The sequence below is a fragment of the Peromyscus californicus genome, unplaced genomic scaffold, assembly GCF_007827085.1.
Source record: "Peromyscus californicus insignis strain IS unplaced genomic scaffold, ASM782708v3 Scaffold_13__1_contigs__length_99412109, whole genome shotgun sequence".
Classification (NCBI taxonomy): Eukaryota; Metazoa; Chordata; class Mammalia; order Rodentia; family Cricetidae; genus Peromyscus; species Peromyscus californicus.
Genome location: NW_026294424.1, coordinates 90,844,702 through 90,860,939, shown reverse-complemented (window position 1 = coordinate 90,860,939; position 16,238 = coordinate 90,844,702). Strand labels below are relative to the sequence as shown.

Below are 16,238 nucleotides of genomic sequence, written 5' to 3'. Positions count from 1 at the left end.
CTTCATGTATATGGATGCCTTGCCTGTGTGTATGTCCATGTACCATATATGTACAGTGCCCTCAGTCCAGAAGAGGGCACTGGATCCCGTGGAAATGGAGTTACAAATGGTTGTGAGCTGCCATAGGTGCTGGGAGCCCAGCCCTGGTCTTCTGCTAGAGCAGCCAGTGCTGAGCCAATTCTCTAGGCTTGTTTGTTTTTTCAAATGATAGGCAAGATGGCTTAGTAGATAACGGTGCCTTTGGCTGAGCCTCGTGCCCTCCACCCAGTCCTGGTGATTCCCATGGTGGAAGGAGAGAATCGAGTCCCTCACTTGGTTCTCTGATCGCCACGCTTTCACCAGGGTCCTTGCACACTCACCTCACCACCACACAAATAAATATACTAACAAAAGAGACCTTTGAAAAAGTCAGAAAACAGAGTGGAAGCTAACATTTTCAACTTGATAAAGGAAATCTGAGAAACCTACAGATAAACAAATGAGATTGGAAAGCAGGCAAGGATGTGTGTTTTCATTCCCCTAAGTCATCGTTTTGTGTGATGTCACAGCAAATATTGTAAGGCAAAAGAAAGGAAAGGTGTGCAGATTAGAAAGGAAGGCTTACAGTTGTTCCTTGCAGACGATATTGAGCATTTTAAATAATCTACATTGAAAAACTACTACAGTGAGTAAGTGGGCTTGGGATGCAGGGTCCATGGACAGCACACAAAAACCAATTGTATCTCTGTAGTAGTGACAAACATTTGGAAAGCAGGGGAAAACCATTTACAGTAGCTTAAAAACATAGAGTACTTAGGGCTAGGTTAAACAGTATGTAGCAGATGTATACACTTGGAGTATAAAACATTGCTGAAATAGATACCGGGAGAGGACTCTGTGGGTCTTGGCATTTCTGTACAAGTTGCAAGGAAATCAGTGACAGCTGGACAGCTGGTTTTTTTTTTTCCTTTTATTTTATTTTATTTATTTATTTATTTATTTTTTTGAGACGGAGTTCTGCTGTGTAACAGTCCTGGCTGTCCTGGAACTTGCTTTGTAGACCAGGCTGGGCCTCAAACTCATAGAGATCCACCTGCCTCTGCCTCCTGAGTACTGGGTTCAAAGGCGTGTGCTACCCTTGCCCAGCATGAGCTGTTGTTTTAAAAGATCTTTTTATGGTGGCGAATGTCTGTGATCCTAGCTAGTGGGTGACTGATGCAGAAGGATCCCAACTTTCAGATTAGCCTGAGCTACTTAACCAAAAACCCTGTCCAAAATAAAATAAAGGTAGGAATGTAGGTCAGAGGCTATATTTGCCTGTCATGCACATGAGTCTGGGTTGTTTCCACCAAAAGCAAATGGCCTTGATGATACAGTATCCCTCGCTGTAGCAAAGGGTAGCTTTGCTTATTGTCCAATCTAAGAAAAACACTATCTCCCTCTGCGAGCAGTAGGGATGCCAACTTCCTGTATGTTGGGCATCAGCCCGGGCAACCCCTTTGTCTTCTCAGTGGGCCTGGGGGGTCTAGAGGAACTGGCTTCCACATGATTCTCGTGCTTTTCCTGTTACTACTAAAACGAACAAACAAACAAACTTTGTCTCAGACTCAGGACTTTGTGGTTTCTGCCTCTGAAGCAGTAGCTCGTTACTTTGTTTCCTTGCTTGCTAATTGACTATTTAAAAAAACAAATCTCCCACCTCAGTTTGGGCTGTGGCTCCTGGAAAGGAAGGGAAAGATAGGCCCTTGTGGGCTAGGAAAAGGATGGAGTCTGGTAGTGAATGATGTCATCTGTGAGTTAGACAAGAACAGCTTGGACAGAGAGGGGTTTACCTGTTGAGTAATTCCAGGCTCAGCCGAGGAGTGGAAGCTCACTGGATGATGCTTACTCACTGTACACACTCAACTCCATGCCCCTAGCTGAGGATTGTAAGCCCACAGAATGACACTTTAGTTGTTGTACACATTCAACTCCTTGTAAGTTAAGGAGCCTTCAAAACTTGTTGTGTGGGGACTTTGGCAGGTGGCAACAAGGACATGGAGCTTTGTGTTGATTGAAAACCACAGGAGTTTGGTTGGGCTGCAAGAGTGAGTTCTTAGGATTGAAAGAAATGCCAACTTTGCTTATAAATGTGGAGTCCCAAGCTCCATCTATATCCTGATCTGAAGGAAAGAGGTGGATGAAGGTTGGGATGAGGTGTCCCTGTCCTTAAGAAAGACCAAAGTCCATCCCTATGTGTCTCCGACCCATTTTAAAGTACATTGTAAAGAAGAGAAAAAAAAAAAACCAACACAGTTGAACTAATGTAAGTCAGGGCCCTTGTGTGCTCGATCCCTGTGACACACGGAGTTGTATAGTGGGCCTTTCCTTGCAACATGATTTTGAGATTGATCTTTACTGTTGCACTCATTACTAATTCTCTTCCTTTCAACTGTTAAATAATACTCTACTGCACAGATCTCCCACCCTTTGTATATCCATCCACTTAACACTGGGCATCGGAACTTTCTCAGTTTGAAACTGTTGTGGATAACCCTGCTGTAAACATTAATTAAGTTCAAGGTTTGATGGCTGCGACTTTCCATTTCTTTTGAATACATACCTAGTGAGAGTAAAGAGTCAAACTTTTATGGTTCTGTTGGATGCAGGCACTCCGATTACCTCATTCAGTAGGGGTAGAGCATCTAGGTCATGGTAGGATAATGGAGAGCCTGTGTGGCTGTGGGTGGGGCCCTTTGTGTGTGATAGAGACTGTGTGGCTGTGGATGGGGCCCTCTGTTGTGTGTGGTAGAGACTGTAGCTGTGGGTGGAGCCCTCTGTTGTGTGTGGTTGTGGCTGTGGGTGGGGCTCTTTGTCATGTATGGTTAGGATTTTCACTGAAACATATGCCATTGGTGTTGGTATTTTGTGAGCCTGTACTGTGAATGCCTGTAAACCTGTCAGTGTTCATGGAGCTGTGTTCAATACTCAAGAGTGTTTATGGCTCTGGCTGTGTTTCAGTACCCAGTTCGTGTACCATGCCTCACTTCTCCACTTTCCCCAAAGTCTGCAAACCCTAGTAACTACTTTCAGCTACAAATTATTGTGACTGATGATTTTCCAGCATATGTAAAGAACTCACTCAGCTCAATAAGAATCCTAAAAGCTAGCATCTCCCCAAAATAGTTCTTAAGGCTGGTGTTGCTGAAATTACAAGCATGTGCTACCATGTCCCAGCTATTAACAAAGTGCTCGCTCTCTCGAGCGCTCTCTCTCTCTCTCTCTCTCTCTCTCTCTCTCTCTCTCTCTCTCTCTCTCTCTCACACACACACACACACACACACACACACACACACACACACACACACACAATTTGCAGGTGAAAAGATGGTCAGCATTATTAGTATAGTTGTCAGTGGTAGAGTATATACAAGGCAAGCACAGAAAAAAAACTAGATTCCTCATTTGCAAGAAATATCTTTCTTTTTCTGATTGACTCATTTAATGTGATGATTTCCAATTACTGAATTCTCACCTATAGAAACAGGAAACAACACTTTAGGAAAACATGCAGAAAAGATTGGAGCTGTAACTCTGTGATAATAGCTCTTGTGTAGCCTGTGCAAGTTCCTGTGTTCAATCCCTGGTTCTATTCTTTAAAAGAAGATAGAATAGTCTCAGTACATTGTTTAAAAATACGGAGGAGGTTGGCCTGATGTGGTAGCCCACACTTCAAGCCCAGCATTTGGGAGGCTAGTGGATATATAAATAACATAGCCAAATTTCATGCCTAATGAACTATAACCCAAGGGCTGGTAAAGTAGCTCAGGACAGAGTGCTTGCCCTAGAGCTAGTCCCTAGAACCACATAAATCCAGGCGAAGAAGCACATGCTTGGAATCCCAGTACTTGGGAGGTAGAGGCAAGATTCGAAATTCAAGGTCATTCTTGTCTACAAAGGGAGTTCAAGGCCTCCCTTGCCTACATTTGAACCTTTCTCAAAAACTCAGCCTTTTTTTTTAAAAAAAAAAAAAAAATATAGGCTTTGAAAATAACTGACTAGAATGCTTTCCTAGCCTTCATGAAGCCCTGGTGTGATGTCCAGCACCACACAAACCAACATGGTGGCTCAAACCTGTAATCCTAAAATTTAAGAGATGGAGGCAGGAGGATTAGAAAGAAGTTCAAGGTCATCCTTGGCTTCAGAATGTAAGCTAACCTGAACTGCATTCTCATGTCTCAGAAAACAAGCCCCCACCCCTGCCTCAGTGTGGCTGGAGCGATGGTTCAGTAGTTCAGAGCCACTGGCTGCTCTTGCAGAGCACGTGGACTCAGTTCCCAGCACCCATGTGTTGCTCACAACTGTCTCCAACATTGTCTTCTGGCCTCCACAGCACTTATGTACATGATGCAATTACACATATGTAGGCAGAACATGCATACACATAAAGGTAAATAAGCTTTTAAAATACAAAATCTTAGCAATTCTCTATTTAGATATTTATTCAAAAGAAATGGAAAGTTGCAGCCATCAAACCTTGAACTTAATTAATGTTTACAGCAGGGTTGTCCACAACAGTTTCAAACTGAGAAAGTTCCGATGCCCAGTGTTAAGTGGATGGATATACAAAGGGTGGGAGATCTGTGCAGTAGAGTATTATTTAACAGTTGAAAGGAAGCGAACTAGTAATGAGTGCAACAGTAAAGATCAATCTCAAAATCATGTTGCAAGGAAAGGCCCACTATACAACTCCGTGTGTCACAGGGATCGAGCACACAAGGGCCCCGACTTACAGTAGTTCAACTGTGTTGGGTTTTTTCCCCTTTACAACAGTGGTTCTCAACCTTCCTCATGCTGTGCCCCTTTAATTCAGTTCCTCATGTTATGGTGACTCCAACCATAAAATTATTTTTGTTGCTACTTCATGACTGTAATTTTGCTTCTGTTATGAATAGTAATGTAAATATCTGATATGAAGGATTCGAGACAACGGTGAGAAAGGGCTGTTCGATGACTCTGAAGGGGTCTGGACCCACAGATTGAGCTTTACCCACAGATTAGCATGCTTTCCAACATGCTAAGGTGGAGCTGGAAAAAGGGCTCAGCATTTAAAGTTAAGAGTGCCTATTGTTCTTCCAGAGAACTAGAGTTCATTCCAACACCAGTATGGGGTGGTCCACAACAGCCTGTAATTCCCTCCAAGGGATCTGATACTCTGCTATCTAGTGGTTTGATAGGTGTAGTATATATTTGACTTAGCATTTTATGATAGTTTTTCTGGAACAGCATCGTATGCTGAGGAACATCTATACACGATTCCCTGTACATGAAGTTCTAGTATGAGCAAAAATGCAAAGCTTTTCTGATAGACAGCACTTATGTAGTGTGGGCTTTCAGGACAGGGAGTTAATTGTGAAGGATTAGGCTTATTTCAGTCTTCATTTAAAAACACCAGTGGTACAATGTTTATGATATTATAATTTTTCAATTAAAATGACTAACTTTGGAACCATACAAACCAGAGTTTGAGTCTTGTATCTAACATTCACTAGTTGCCTTGGGCAATTTTTTTTAACCTTTCTCCTTTTTTTTTTTTTAATCTGTAAAATAGGGATGGTAATGCTACACACACACACATCAGGTTTGGGGAGGAAAATTACGCCATTTTTGCCGTAATAAGATCTCTCTACTGATAGCTTATTTTGGCAGCAGCAATATTTGCCACAGCTACTAAGTAGTTTGCTGTTTGTATGTGTTAGTCTTCTTTTGTGTAACACAGGCTGCCCCAACTGTGCTGCCCCCAGACCTTGCTGCGGTCCTTCTCCCTCAGCTTCTCAGGGCTGAGGTTACAGGCATGATCCACGCCAGCTGTGTTTGCTACTCTTAAGTTTTCAATGCTTGTTGTATATTTTAAAGAAAATAAGGTGAGTGTGGTCATGCCACCTGTGGTGCTAGCACCCAGGAGGCTGAAGGGTTAAGACAGCCTGCTCCAGGCGGTGAGATGACCTCATGCCTCCCAGAGGAAGAGGAAGAGTTGCTGATTGGGTTCTAAGGGTGTTGAAGTTCTCTGAGCAAACACTTCCTGCTGTCTAGTCTATCTAGATAAACTGGGTTGTCTTTAATACATGTTGATACCTGAATTCTCTCAGTTTTTGAAAGTTCTGATTTTTAGCTAAAAGCATTACAGCTGATTTGTCCATAATCTGGACTTGGTTTTTTTTTTCCCCATTAATGGGACTGGCTATATATTCTTTTTCTTTTTTATATTTATTTATTTTTATTTTATATGTATGTGTTACCTGCATGTATGTATGTTACCTGCGTGTGTGTGCTTTGTGCCTGTGGAAGTCAGAAGAGGGCCTTGGATCATCAGCAATTGGAGTTCTAGAATGTTGTGAGCCACTACGTGAGTGCTGGAAACTGAACACTGCCCTCTGCAAGAGCGACAGTTGCTCTTAATTGCTGAGTCAGCTCTCTAGACTTGTAAATTCTTAAATAGTTCCCCTTTGACACTTTCAATGTCAGAGGACTGGAAAATCTTTCCAAAGAAAAGTTCTCTTAGTATGAAGCTAATTGATTAGACTTAGGCCACGTAGTCCATTTGATCTCCATTCATGAAGTAGAATCATCTAGAAACTCCTTTGACATTTAATGGATGTTTATAAACAGGGTATTGCTATACATGTATAGGACCCAGACAGATCATTGAAGATTTAAAGATATTTCCATATCTTAGATTCTTAAAAGCTATGATTTGTGAAAATGGTGAAATCTAGATAATTATCAGGAATGTCCTTCATTTAATTATTTGCCAATTTTAGCACTGTTGGTTTTGTCATTTACATTTTTCTTGAATGTATTTTTAAAAATCTGCTTAAAACCTGGTAACGATTTTCCCCTTTTCTTCCAGCACCTGGGCATCTTCCTAGAAGCAGAGCGATCATGGAGGTGGTGCCGGCCGAGGTGAATAGTTTGCTTCCAGAGGAGATAATGGACACTGCCATAACTTTAGTGGATGAGGATAGTATTGAGGCTGTAATTGTGTCATCCCCAATTCCCATGGAGACAGAACTGGAAGAAATTGTCAACATAAATTCTACTGGTGACTCTACAGCCACGCCCATTTCCACGGAACCAATCACAGTGTACAGTAACCACACTAACCAAGTTGCAGTGAATACCACAGTTACTAAAGCAGATTCTAATACCACAGTGAAACCAGCATTTCCAAGTGGCCTTCAAAAACTTGGTGCTCAGACTCCTGTGACTATATCAGCCAATCAGATTATTTTAAACAAAGTATCACAGACATCTGATCTTAAACTTGGCAATCAGACCCTTAAACCAGATGGACAGAAGTTAATTTTAACAACTTTGGGCAAGTCTGGTTCACCAATTGTTTTAGCACTACCCCATAGCCAACTACCCCAGGCTCAGAAAGTTACAGCTCAGGCCCAGCCAGGAGACGCTAAGTTACCACCGCAGCAAATTAAAGTAGTCACCATTGGAGGGAGGCCAGAGGTGAAACCTGTCATTGGTGTCTCGGCACTGACCCCAGGAAGTCAACTGGTTAATACTACACCTCAGCCCTCTGTGTTTCAGACCCAACAGTTAAAAACAGTGCAGGTAAAAACAAAAAGGGGGCCTGTTACTTAAAGTGCATGTTAAAAAATTAAACTGACTCAAAGTTGTGTTTATAGGGTTGTTAATTGTATAACTTTTAATGAATTCTTTTGAATGTTTTAAAGTAATTGTGTGGATTTGTTTTGTTTTTAAATTTGATATGTCTAATGCTCATGAAATTTTTTGCCAGAAAACTTACAGCAAACTAAATTTTGGTTAAATTTCCAAATTGTTTATTTATAGCCTTTCAAGCATTTTATAGATAGTGGTAGTTTGGCTACAGGGGTATTATTTTGCTGGCATAAAGGTGCCCAACTTACTGCAAAGCCATCAAGTAATCAATCTTTCTTTTTTCTTGGTTAGTTCATGACTAAAGGCTAGGACAGCTTGGCTGTCCCGAGAACCCTCGGAGGCAGCAATAGCCGATGCTTGCAGCGTTTGTCTCTTACTGGGGGTTACTGTGCATCACCATTGTTGATGTTTGCAGTCTGAGGAAGACAGTGGATACAATAGAGCGGAGCACAGGGCTGAGTCATCCCCGTGCTGTTCTACTGGCTGTGGAGCTGTGGATAGCTTGCTCTCTGAAGTTTTTAACCTCAGCTTAAGATGGCTACTTGAGCCGGGCGGTGGTGGCGCACGCCTTTAATCCCAGCACTCGGGAGGCAGAGCCAGGCGGATCTCTGTGAGTTCGAGGCCAGCCTGGTCTCCAAAGCGAGTTCCAGGAAAGGCGCAAAGCTACACAGAGAAACCCTGTCTCGAAAAAACCAAAAAAAAAAAAAAAAAAAAAAAAAAAAGATGGCTACTTGATCATTTAACAAAACAAAACAAAGCAATATAGTATTACACAGTTCTCCAAACATTGAGGATCCTTCAGAATGGTACTTAATAGTATGACTAGTGCCCTCAAATAGTAGATTACCAGGTCATACAGTAAATGTTTTTCAGTTTGTTTTTTTTTAATGGCCAAAAAAAGACTCTTTATGCTACCTTCAGAGTGCTTAGAAATACAGTGATTCTCTTAGAAGAAGGAGACCGCAGTACATTCCATGTTTGGAAGAGTTGTCTTTTAAAAGAAACCAGAAGGCAGTCCGTTGTTGTGGCTCCCACCTTTAATCCCAGCAGAGGCAGGTGCATCTCTGAGTTCAAGGCCAGCCTGGTCTACAGAGAGAGTTCCCAGGACAGCCAGGACTACACAGAGAAACCCTGTCTTGAAAAAGCAAAAAAATAAAAAAAAAAAGAGAAAAGAAACCAGAAGGCATGAGTGAAGCAATGTCACGGGAAAGAGTGTCAGGAGAATTGACAGAGGCGCTTCCTTGTAGCTGACGCTGACATTCACCTTTTGGTTACTGTGTGGGGAAAGCTTAGAAACTTGACTTCTCAGGATCTGTGCATTCAGAAGCTTAAGCTTTCTCGAGCCCTTTCTCTCGAGAAAGCTTGCTGTGTCCTTTCTGCTGCTGTTTAATAGTTGATGCCCCTGCTTCTTCGTCATTACCTCTCGCTGTAATCTATCTATTTTGCTGAGGCACTCTTGAATGAGATAGCCTAGCCTGTCACTGTGAAGTATCCTGTCCTTAGTGTTGAAACCTGTTTTGATTGGCTTTGGAGGTGTGGATCATCATGATCTCAAAGAACTAATGATAGAAATCAGTGTACAGATACTGTTTCAATAACTGATTTATTTCTATCCACTAATTTCTTACTTTAGTTTTCTAAGTATTGACAATAAAAGACTCCGGCCTAATACTCACTTGTTTTATTGTCGTTGGTTTTATAAAACCAGATTCCATTTGTTTTAAAAGCTTTATTTTTTTAAAAGAGCATATAATAGAGCCGAGCATGGTGGAGCATGTCTTAATCCCAGCACTAAGGATGTAGAAAAAGGTGGATCTCTGTGAGTTTGAGGACAGGCTGGTCTACATAATGAGTTCCAGGACAGCTAGGAGGACCATAAACCAAAACATAAGTAAATTAATTAAATAAATAATTTTAAAAAACCAAGGAAACCTATTTAGAATATTTTCTAAGTATCCAGTTGATTTTAGGTAGCTCACATCTTTCTAACTCAGAAGCAACTTATGAACCCCTAAAACACTTCAAAAAAATAAGTAACTACACATTTATAGTTTTCTACATTAGGCCCCATAATAATGAGGTTGTTTCGAGGCATATATGTATACAAATCTGATTTTTTCCCCAGAATGTCCACAGCATCATTTTAAGTTTGCTGTGGGTACTGAGGTTGTTGAGTGTGAGCAGCAGGCAAGAATGAAGGAGACCCATGTTCAGAATCAATGAAGGTAGTAGCTGTGGCAGGGTGATGGTAGGTGTGTAGTCATACTTAATTCCAGATAGCTAACCGTTGTCCTGGATCTGCAGTGCCTACTATGTGAGAGCAGTAAGCAGAGAGCAGTCAGCATAGCCCCTCCTGAATGTGTCCAGCATGATGCTGAAAGGTATTTGCATGAGATATTGGCTTTCTTTTCTACCTTATTTGTAAATTTTTTTTTTTTCTTGGTTTTTCGAGACAGGGTTTCTCTATAGCTTTGGAGCCTGTCCTGGATCTCGCTCTGTAGACCAGGCTGGCCTCAAACTCACAGGATCCACCTGCCTCTGCCTCCCGAGTGCTGGGATTACAGGCATACGCCACCACCGCCCGGCCTCATTTTTATCTTAATTTGCTAATTCCATAAATTTATTGAAAATAATTCTTTAAAAAAATTTAAGGTTGTCTTTTTGTTTAAATTTATGTGAATGAATGTTTTCCTTGAATATGTATGCATGTATGTTTGTATGTATGTGTGTATGTATGTGTGTATGTATGTGTGTGTATGTATGTATGTATACCATGTGTGTACCTAGTTCCCATAAATCCCAAAAGGCACCAGATCTTTTGAAACTGGACTTACAGATAGTTGTGAGCCTTCATGAGGGTGCTGGGAATGGAACCTAGGTCCTCTGCAAGAGTAGTAAGTACTCTAAACCACTGATGAGCTTTGTGCATGCCAGGCAAGCACTCTCCAAATGAACCTAGGCCAGGAATCATCCCTTTTTCACTTTGATTCCTAAGCTACCCTAGAACAAAAGTGTAAGTAAAATAAAACTTGAATAAAGAGTCATTTTCAAGAGCATGCATAAAGCCCTGCATTCCATATACGCAACATAAAGCCAGGTGTGGTGGCTCATGTCTGTAATCCCCATGCTTGGAGGTAGATGCAGAAGGATAAGGAGTTCAAGGCCAGCCTAGGAAATGTGAGGATTTGTTTCAAAAACTAATTATGGTTCCTTAATGGATCTGGGAATTGTTATTTTGAGCCGTGCTCCACTAAAGGAATACAGCCATAAGAGCAAGATGAGATCGTTTGTTTGAATAATTAACTTGCTTTTGGTTCCATTGTTTAGACTTTTTCCTGTTTGGTAAGCATATAACATATAATGGTGAAGGCCAGGAAAGGAGGAAGTACTTTCAAGTCTTACTTTTAATAGCTAAGGTTATGTGTTTCTAAGACTGTCTACCTCTGTGGTCACCAGTACTGTGTGTATATGTGAGATTCCATTTTGCTTTAGGGCCTTAGTAAAGACTTGAGGAGTGCTTCCCTTCATGTCTTTGGATGGCATCAACTTTCTAAAGTACAATTAATTTACTCAGATATGTCATGGCTTGCAAGCTGTGTCTATTGTTATACACTAATGGATTTCCTTTTTTTGAAAATATGATTTTCTGTCAGAGGTACTTGTGTCTCTAATAGGTTCTGAGTGTAAGAAAGTAACATTGTGAGTGTAAGATGGCATGCTGATGTAATCTGAGCACATGGAGCTGATATGTAACTGTGATCAATATTATTTCTGATAGGTTGCTGTTATTCATGTTGGTCATGTTTATTCATTTGAGTCATCTCCAGTAATAAATAATACTTTAGGGTCTCATTACGCATATCTGCCAAAAGGTAAAGTATTTAATGTTCTTCACACACTAAACTTTGAGTTTTATGCCAGGTAAGTTTCTGCTCCTTCCTTCTAACAGCTATGTCCTTGAGTTTTGTGACAATTTCACTGTAAAAACATTGATCTTGAGTATAGTGGCTCGCACCTTAGGAATTTGAAGTTAGCCTAGTCTTCTTAATTAGCTTCATGAGAATGACCCTGTCTCAAAAAATGAACAAAAAATAACTGTACCACACTGGTACCTCTGTCTTCTTTGACTTGTGGCAAGTTTTAGTTCAGGTCAACAATGTGCCCATATTTTAACTTCATGTTGGATATGAGTTATAAATAATGTATGGATAGTCCCTTCAAGGAGTTTAAAGTACAATAAGTACTATTTTAGTAAATACGTTTCAGAGCCTTTTACAAATCTTTGTTCTACTAAACATGTCTCTTTGTAATTGGCTTCAACTGGTTCAGTTCTTCCTTTACTCTTGGTGTGTGTGTGTGTGTGTGTGTGTGTGTGTGTGTGTGTGTGTGTGTGTATGTGTGTGTGTGTGTGTGTGTAGCTGAAAGTTTGCTAGGCATGGAGATGTATGCCTGTAATCTCAGTACTTGGAGGCTGAGGCAGGGAGATTGCCATGAGTTCAAGGTGAACCTGGGCTACATAGTGAGCTCCAGGCCAGCCTGAGCTGCTGAATGAGATCCTATCTCAAAAACAAAACAAGTGAAAAAGAGAGAAAGTGAAAAGAAAGAAAATGTAGTTGCAAATCTGTAATATATAATAATTTGCACCTTGGATCATAGGCGAATGTAGCCATGCATATGTGTGCAGCAATACTTCACTGTTTGTATTGTATGTTTTGAACTCTGTCTTTTTGTTACTGGATAGCTTATTTGGAAAACTAACATTGTGCATAGTGTTTCACTATTAAACATTATTATTATTAAACTTTACTATTGTTTTCTCCATCTGCATGTTTCAGACAGACTAGGGATTTATCCTGAAACTAGAGGTATTAGGACACATGTGATTACAGATATGATCATACTAATATTTTGGTGAATGGATTTGTTTTAAATTGTTTTATACATTAATACATAGATAAATTTGCTAAATGACCTGACTTTACGTGTACTACTGTGTATGAATCTTGTCTAACTTTTACTGCATAGATTTTTATGGAAACAGATGTCTTCATAGTTATTTATATGTTTCAGATCGCTAAGAAGCCTCGAACTCCAACCTCTGGTCCAGTGATCACGAAGCTGATCTTTGCAAAACCAATTAATAGTAAAGCAGTCACAGGACAGACAACTCAAGTGTCACCACCAGTCGTCACAGGTTATGTTCCTTTATAGTCTGTCCAGCTACATGGGTGTCTCTCTTAGAGTTAGAGAAGGCTGCTCTGCCACCGCCTCCTCCAGATGTTTTCAGTGCAGCAGTCGTGCCTTAGGCAGCAGTGTTTTTGCATTCTTTTTCATTGAAAGTAAATTTTTTCATACAATATATTCTGATTACAGTTCCCCTCCCCCAACTCCTCCTGGATCCTCATTCCCCTCCAACTCCTCCCAGATCATCCCCACTTCCCCCAGATCATCCCCAGTCTCCCCCATCCCAGTTTCTCTCTCTCTCTTTTTAGAAAACAAATAGCTTAACAAAAAACCAAATAAACCAGAATAAAAAAACAAAACAAAATAACAAAAAGCACAAGAAACACCACACACACACACACACACACACACACACACACACACACACACACACACACACGCAGATACATACACACAAAAACAAAATCTATGAAAAGCGAGATGGGAAATCATAACCCAGTTCCTCTGGCTAAACCACCTCTCCAGCCCCCACATGCAGTTCTTTATGAATGTTATCAAACAGTAGTTACTTAAATAATAACAGAATTTAAGCTATATTACATTTACTAGCACTCTCCTTAGTGTGACCCAGTTCCTTATTTTTTTTTTTCCATCTTCAAGACAGGATTTCTCTCTGTAGTTTTGGTGCCTGTCCTGGATCTCGCTCTGTAGACCAGGCTGGCCTCCAACTCACAGAGATCCATCTGGCTCTACCTCCTGAGTGCTGGGATTAAAGGCGTGCGCCACCACCGCCCAGCCCCAGTTCCTTTTTATTATAGACTTAAAATGTGTCATTACCAGTAATCATTTTGGATATGCAAACTTCAAGTGTTCTGTTAGGAATGTAGTTAAGATAGTAGAAACGTTGACTATGCCTAAGACCTTGGTATCATCTCAGTAATACAGAACAACAAGAAAATTCCAAACAATAACAGCTCTGCCTGATTAGTATGGATACTACCATGGATGCTATTGTTCAGTTTTTGGGTCATTTATAATATGTTACAACTTAATCACAGATTTGCCTTGTAATTGCAGACAAAATCCATAGAGATAGATATCTGTTGTGTTATTAGAATTATTGGTGCTAAGTTTAGTTTGCAGAGATAATTTCATATTTGGGGAGGGGTGTAGAGGTAGGATCTTGCTAGCTACCCTGGCTAGCCTGGGTAGCTCTGTAGCCCAGACTGACTTTTGTACTCAAAGTAGTCTTTCCTCCCTAGTGCTGGGATTATAAGTATTCATACAGTGCCCAGCTTAATTCCTTCTTTTGATTAGTTCTGTATAGCCTTTAAATTGTTTTATATGTCACATTTTAAGCTACCAAAGTAATTGTCCTGTATTATAAGTAGTAGTAGGTTATATCATTTTTATATTGCAACTAATGCTGTTTCAAAATATGTTAAGATTGTTTTTAAATGGGGAGTTCTCATTGAAGATGGATTTACCTATGTATAGCTGGTTTCTCTAAAATACAAATTTGATCTTGTCACAGCCATGCTTAAAATAGTCTTTGCTTTGTTCATATCTTGGCTTTGACCTATTCAGATGCCGGTGTTGACGTAGCTGTTAGGACCTATGGATAGCCTTTTCCCTTCACCCCCGCAGCCCAGACCTGCTAAACTTGTAATAGATCTCAGCACTCGGCTCAGCAGCAGCTCCCTTGCACTGACTTGCTCATTTCACCTCTGGGCCACTCCTCTTGGAAGTCTCCTGGGGTTTAATGAGGCACCTTTATGCCATCGTTTTCATATGTGTCCCCTCAAGTTTGATTATTTCTATCATGTATTTACCTTTCTGTTGTAGTTTGTTTGTTTTTGAGGGTCTCACTATGTAGTCCTGGTTGGCCTGGAACTCACTCTGTAGACATGCTGGCCTCAACTCACCTCCCAAGTTCTGGGATTAAAGGTGTGCACCACCACACTTGACAGATACTTATCTTTAATTAATTTTTGTTTAAACTGGCTTATAGTCTGTCCCCTAGTTATACTCTATTATGATACCTGGTTTCCTTTTTTGTCTCCCCTATGCAGTTAGGATTTTTCTTGATAGTAATTCCCCCCCACCCCCACCCCCCTTTCTATTTCAACACAAGGTTTCTCTGTATATCCCTGGCTGTCCTAGAACTCACCCTGTAGACCAGGCTGGTCTCAAACTCACAGAGATCCGCCTGCCTCTGTCTCCTAAGTGCTGGGATTAAAGGCATGCACCAACACTGCCTGGAGATAGTAATTGTTTGTTTCTTTACCATTTAGTTCTTTAAGAATTACTTTATTTAAAAACTGTTTCCCAGTAAGGGCCCAGTGAGATTACGTAGCAGGTAAAGGTGCTTGCTGCCAAGCCCAGCGACCTGAGATCAACGTTGCTGAAGGAGAGAGCCAATCCTAAAAGTTGTTCTCTGACCTCCAAATGTGCACCATAGCACATACATGTATGTCTGTGCATATACACAATAAGGAAATATTAAAAATTTCCCACATTAGTGACTAGCTCAGTGGCATTGAGTATATTCACATTATTGTGCCATGTGTTGTCACCCTTTTTCATCTCCAGAACTTTTCAACTTGCAAAACTTTAAAGTCATTAAACAGTTATTCCTCATTCCTCCCTGTCTCCATCCCTGGCATCCACTGTCCTGTTTCATGTGATTTTTAAGTATGCTGTACCCCTGTCCAGGTAAAATCATAGAACATGAATCCTGTGGTCTTGAGTATGCTATACCCCTGTCTAGGTAAAATCATGGAACATTGATCATGTGGTCTTGAGTATGCTGTACCCCTGTCCAGGTAAAATCATGGAACATTGATCCTGTGGTCTTGAGTATGCTGTACCCCTGTCCAGGTAAAATCATGGAACACTGATCATGTGGTCTTGAGTATGCTATACCCCTGTCCAGGTAAAATCATAGAACATTGATCATGTGATCTTGAGTATCCTATACCTTTATAACACTGATAGTTTTGTCCTTGGCTTGCTTCACATGCTGTAATGTTTTCAAGTCCATCTGTGTTAGGGTGTGTTTGAATTTATCTCCTTTTAAAAGGCAGAACAGAGTATTGTGTGTGTGTACAAGATTGATGGTAGTTCTTTTATGTTTGTCATTTTGGCACTGAAGCTGTTTAGGTTGGTGAGTGTTATTGAGTGAGCATGTGTGTCTTAAAGACAGTGTAGTAATATGTAAAAGCTTTTGGAAGATTGGGCTTTCATTCTTGGCTCTTGAGTTGATTTTCTCTGTGATCTTGGATAAATGTATCATTTGTTCATCTTGTGGGAGAGTGGTGTTCACACATAGTCTTCTTTAGCCCAAATGGGGCTCAAAGCTTACTGTGTAGCTGAGGCTGACCTTGAGCTCCTGATTCTTC

The 16,238-nt window shown here is 40.7% G+C and overlaps 1 protein-coding gene across 6 annotated transcripts in view; it reads left to right on the top strand.

Moving 5' to 3' along the window:
• Lin54 (lin-54 DREAM MuvB core complex component) overlaps nt 1-16,238 on the top strand; it is a 75,531-nt gene that overhangs the window by 12,676 nt on the left and 46,617 nt on the right. For 4 of the 6 annotated variants that reach the window (XM_052735496.1, XM_052735493.1, XM_052735495.1 and 1 more), the window contains exons 2-3: nt 6,869-7,584; nt 12,724-12,847. In XM_052735496.1, coding sequence (XP_052591456.1) covers nt 6,901-7,584; nt 12,724-12,847 — 808 coding nt within the window. In that variant the 5' untranslated portion in view covers nt 6,869-6,900. The remainder of the gene's footprint in view (nt 1-6,868; nt 7,585-12,723; nt 12,848-16,238) is intronic. The other 2 variants (XM_052735497.1, XM_052735498.1) reach the window with 1 other exon arrangement.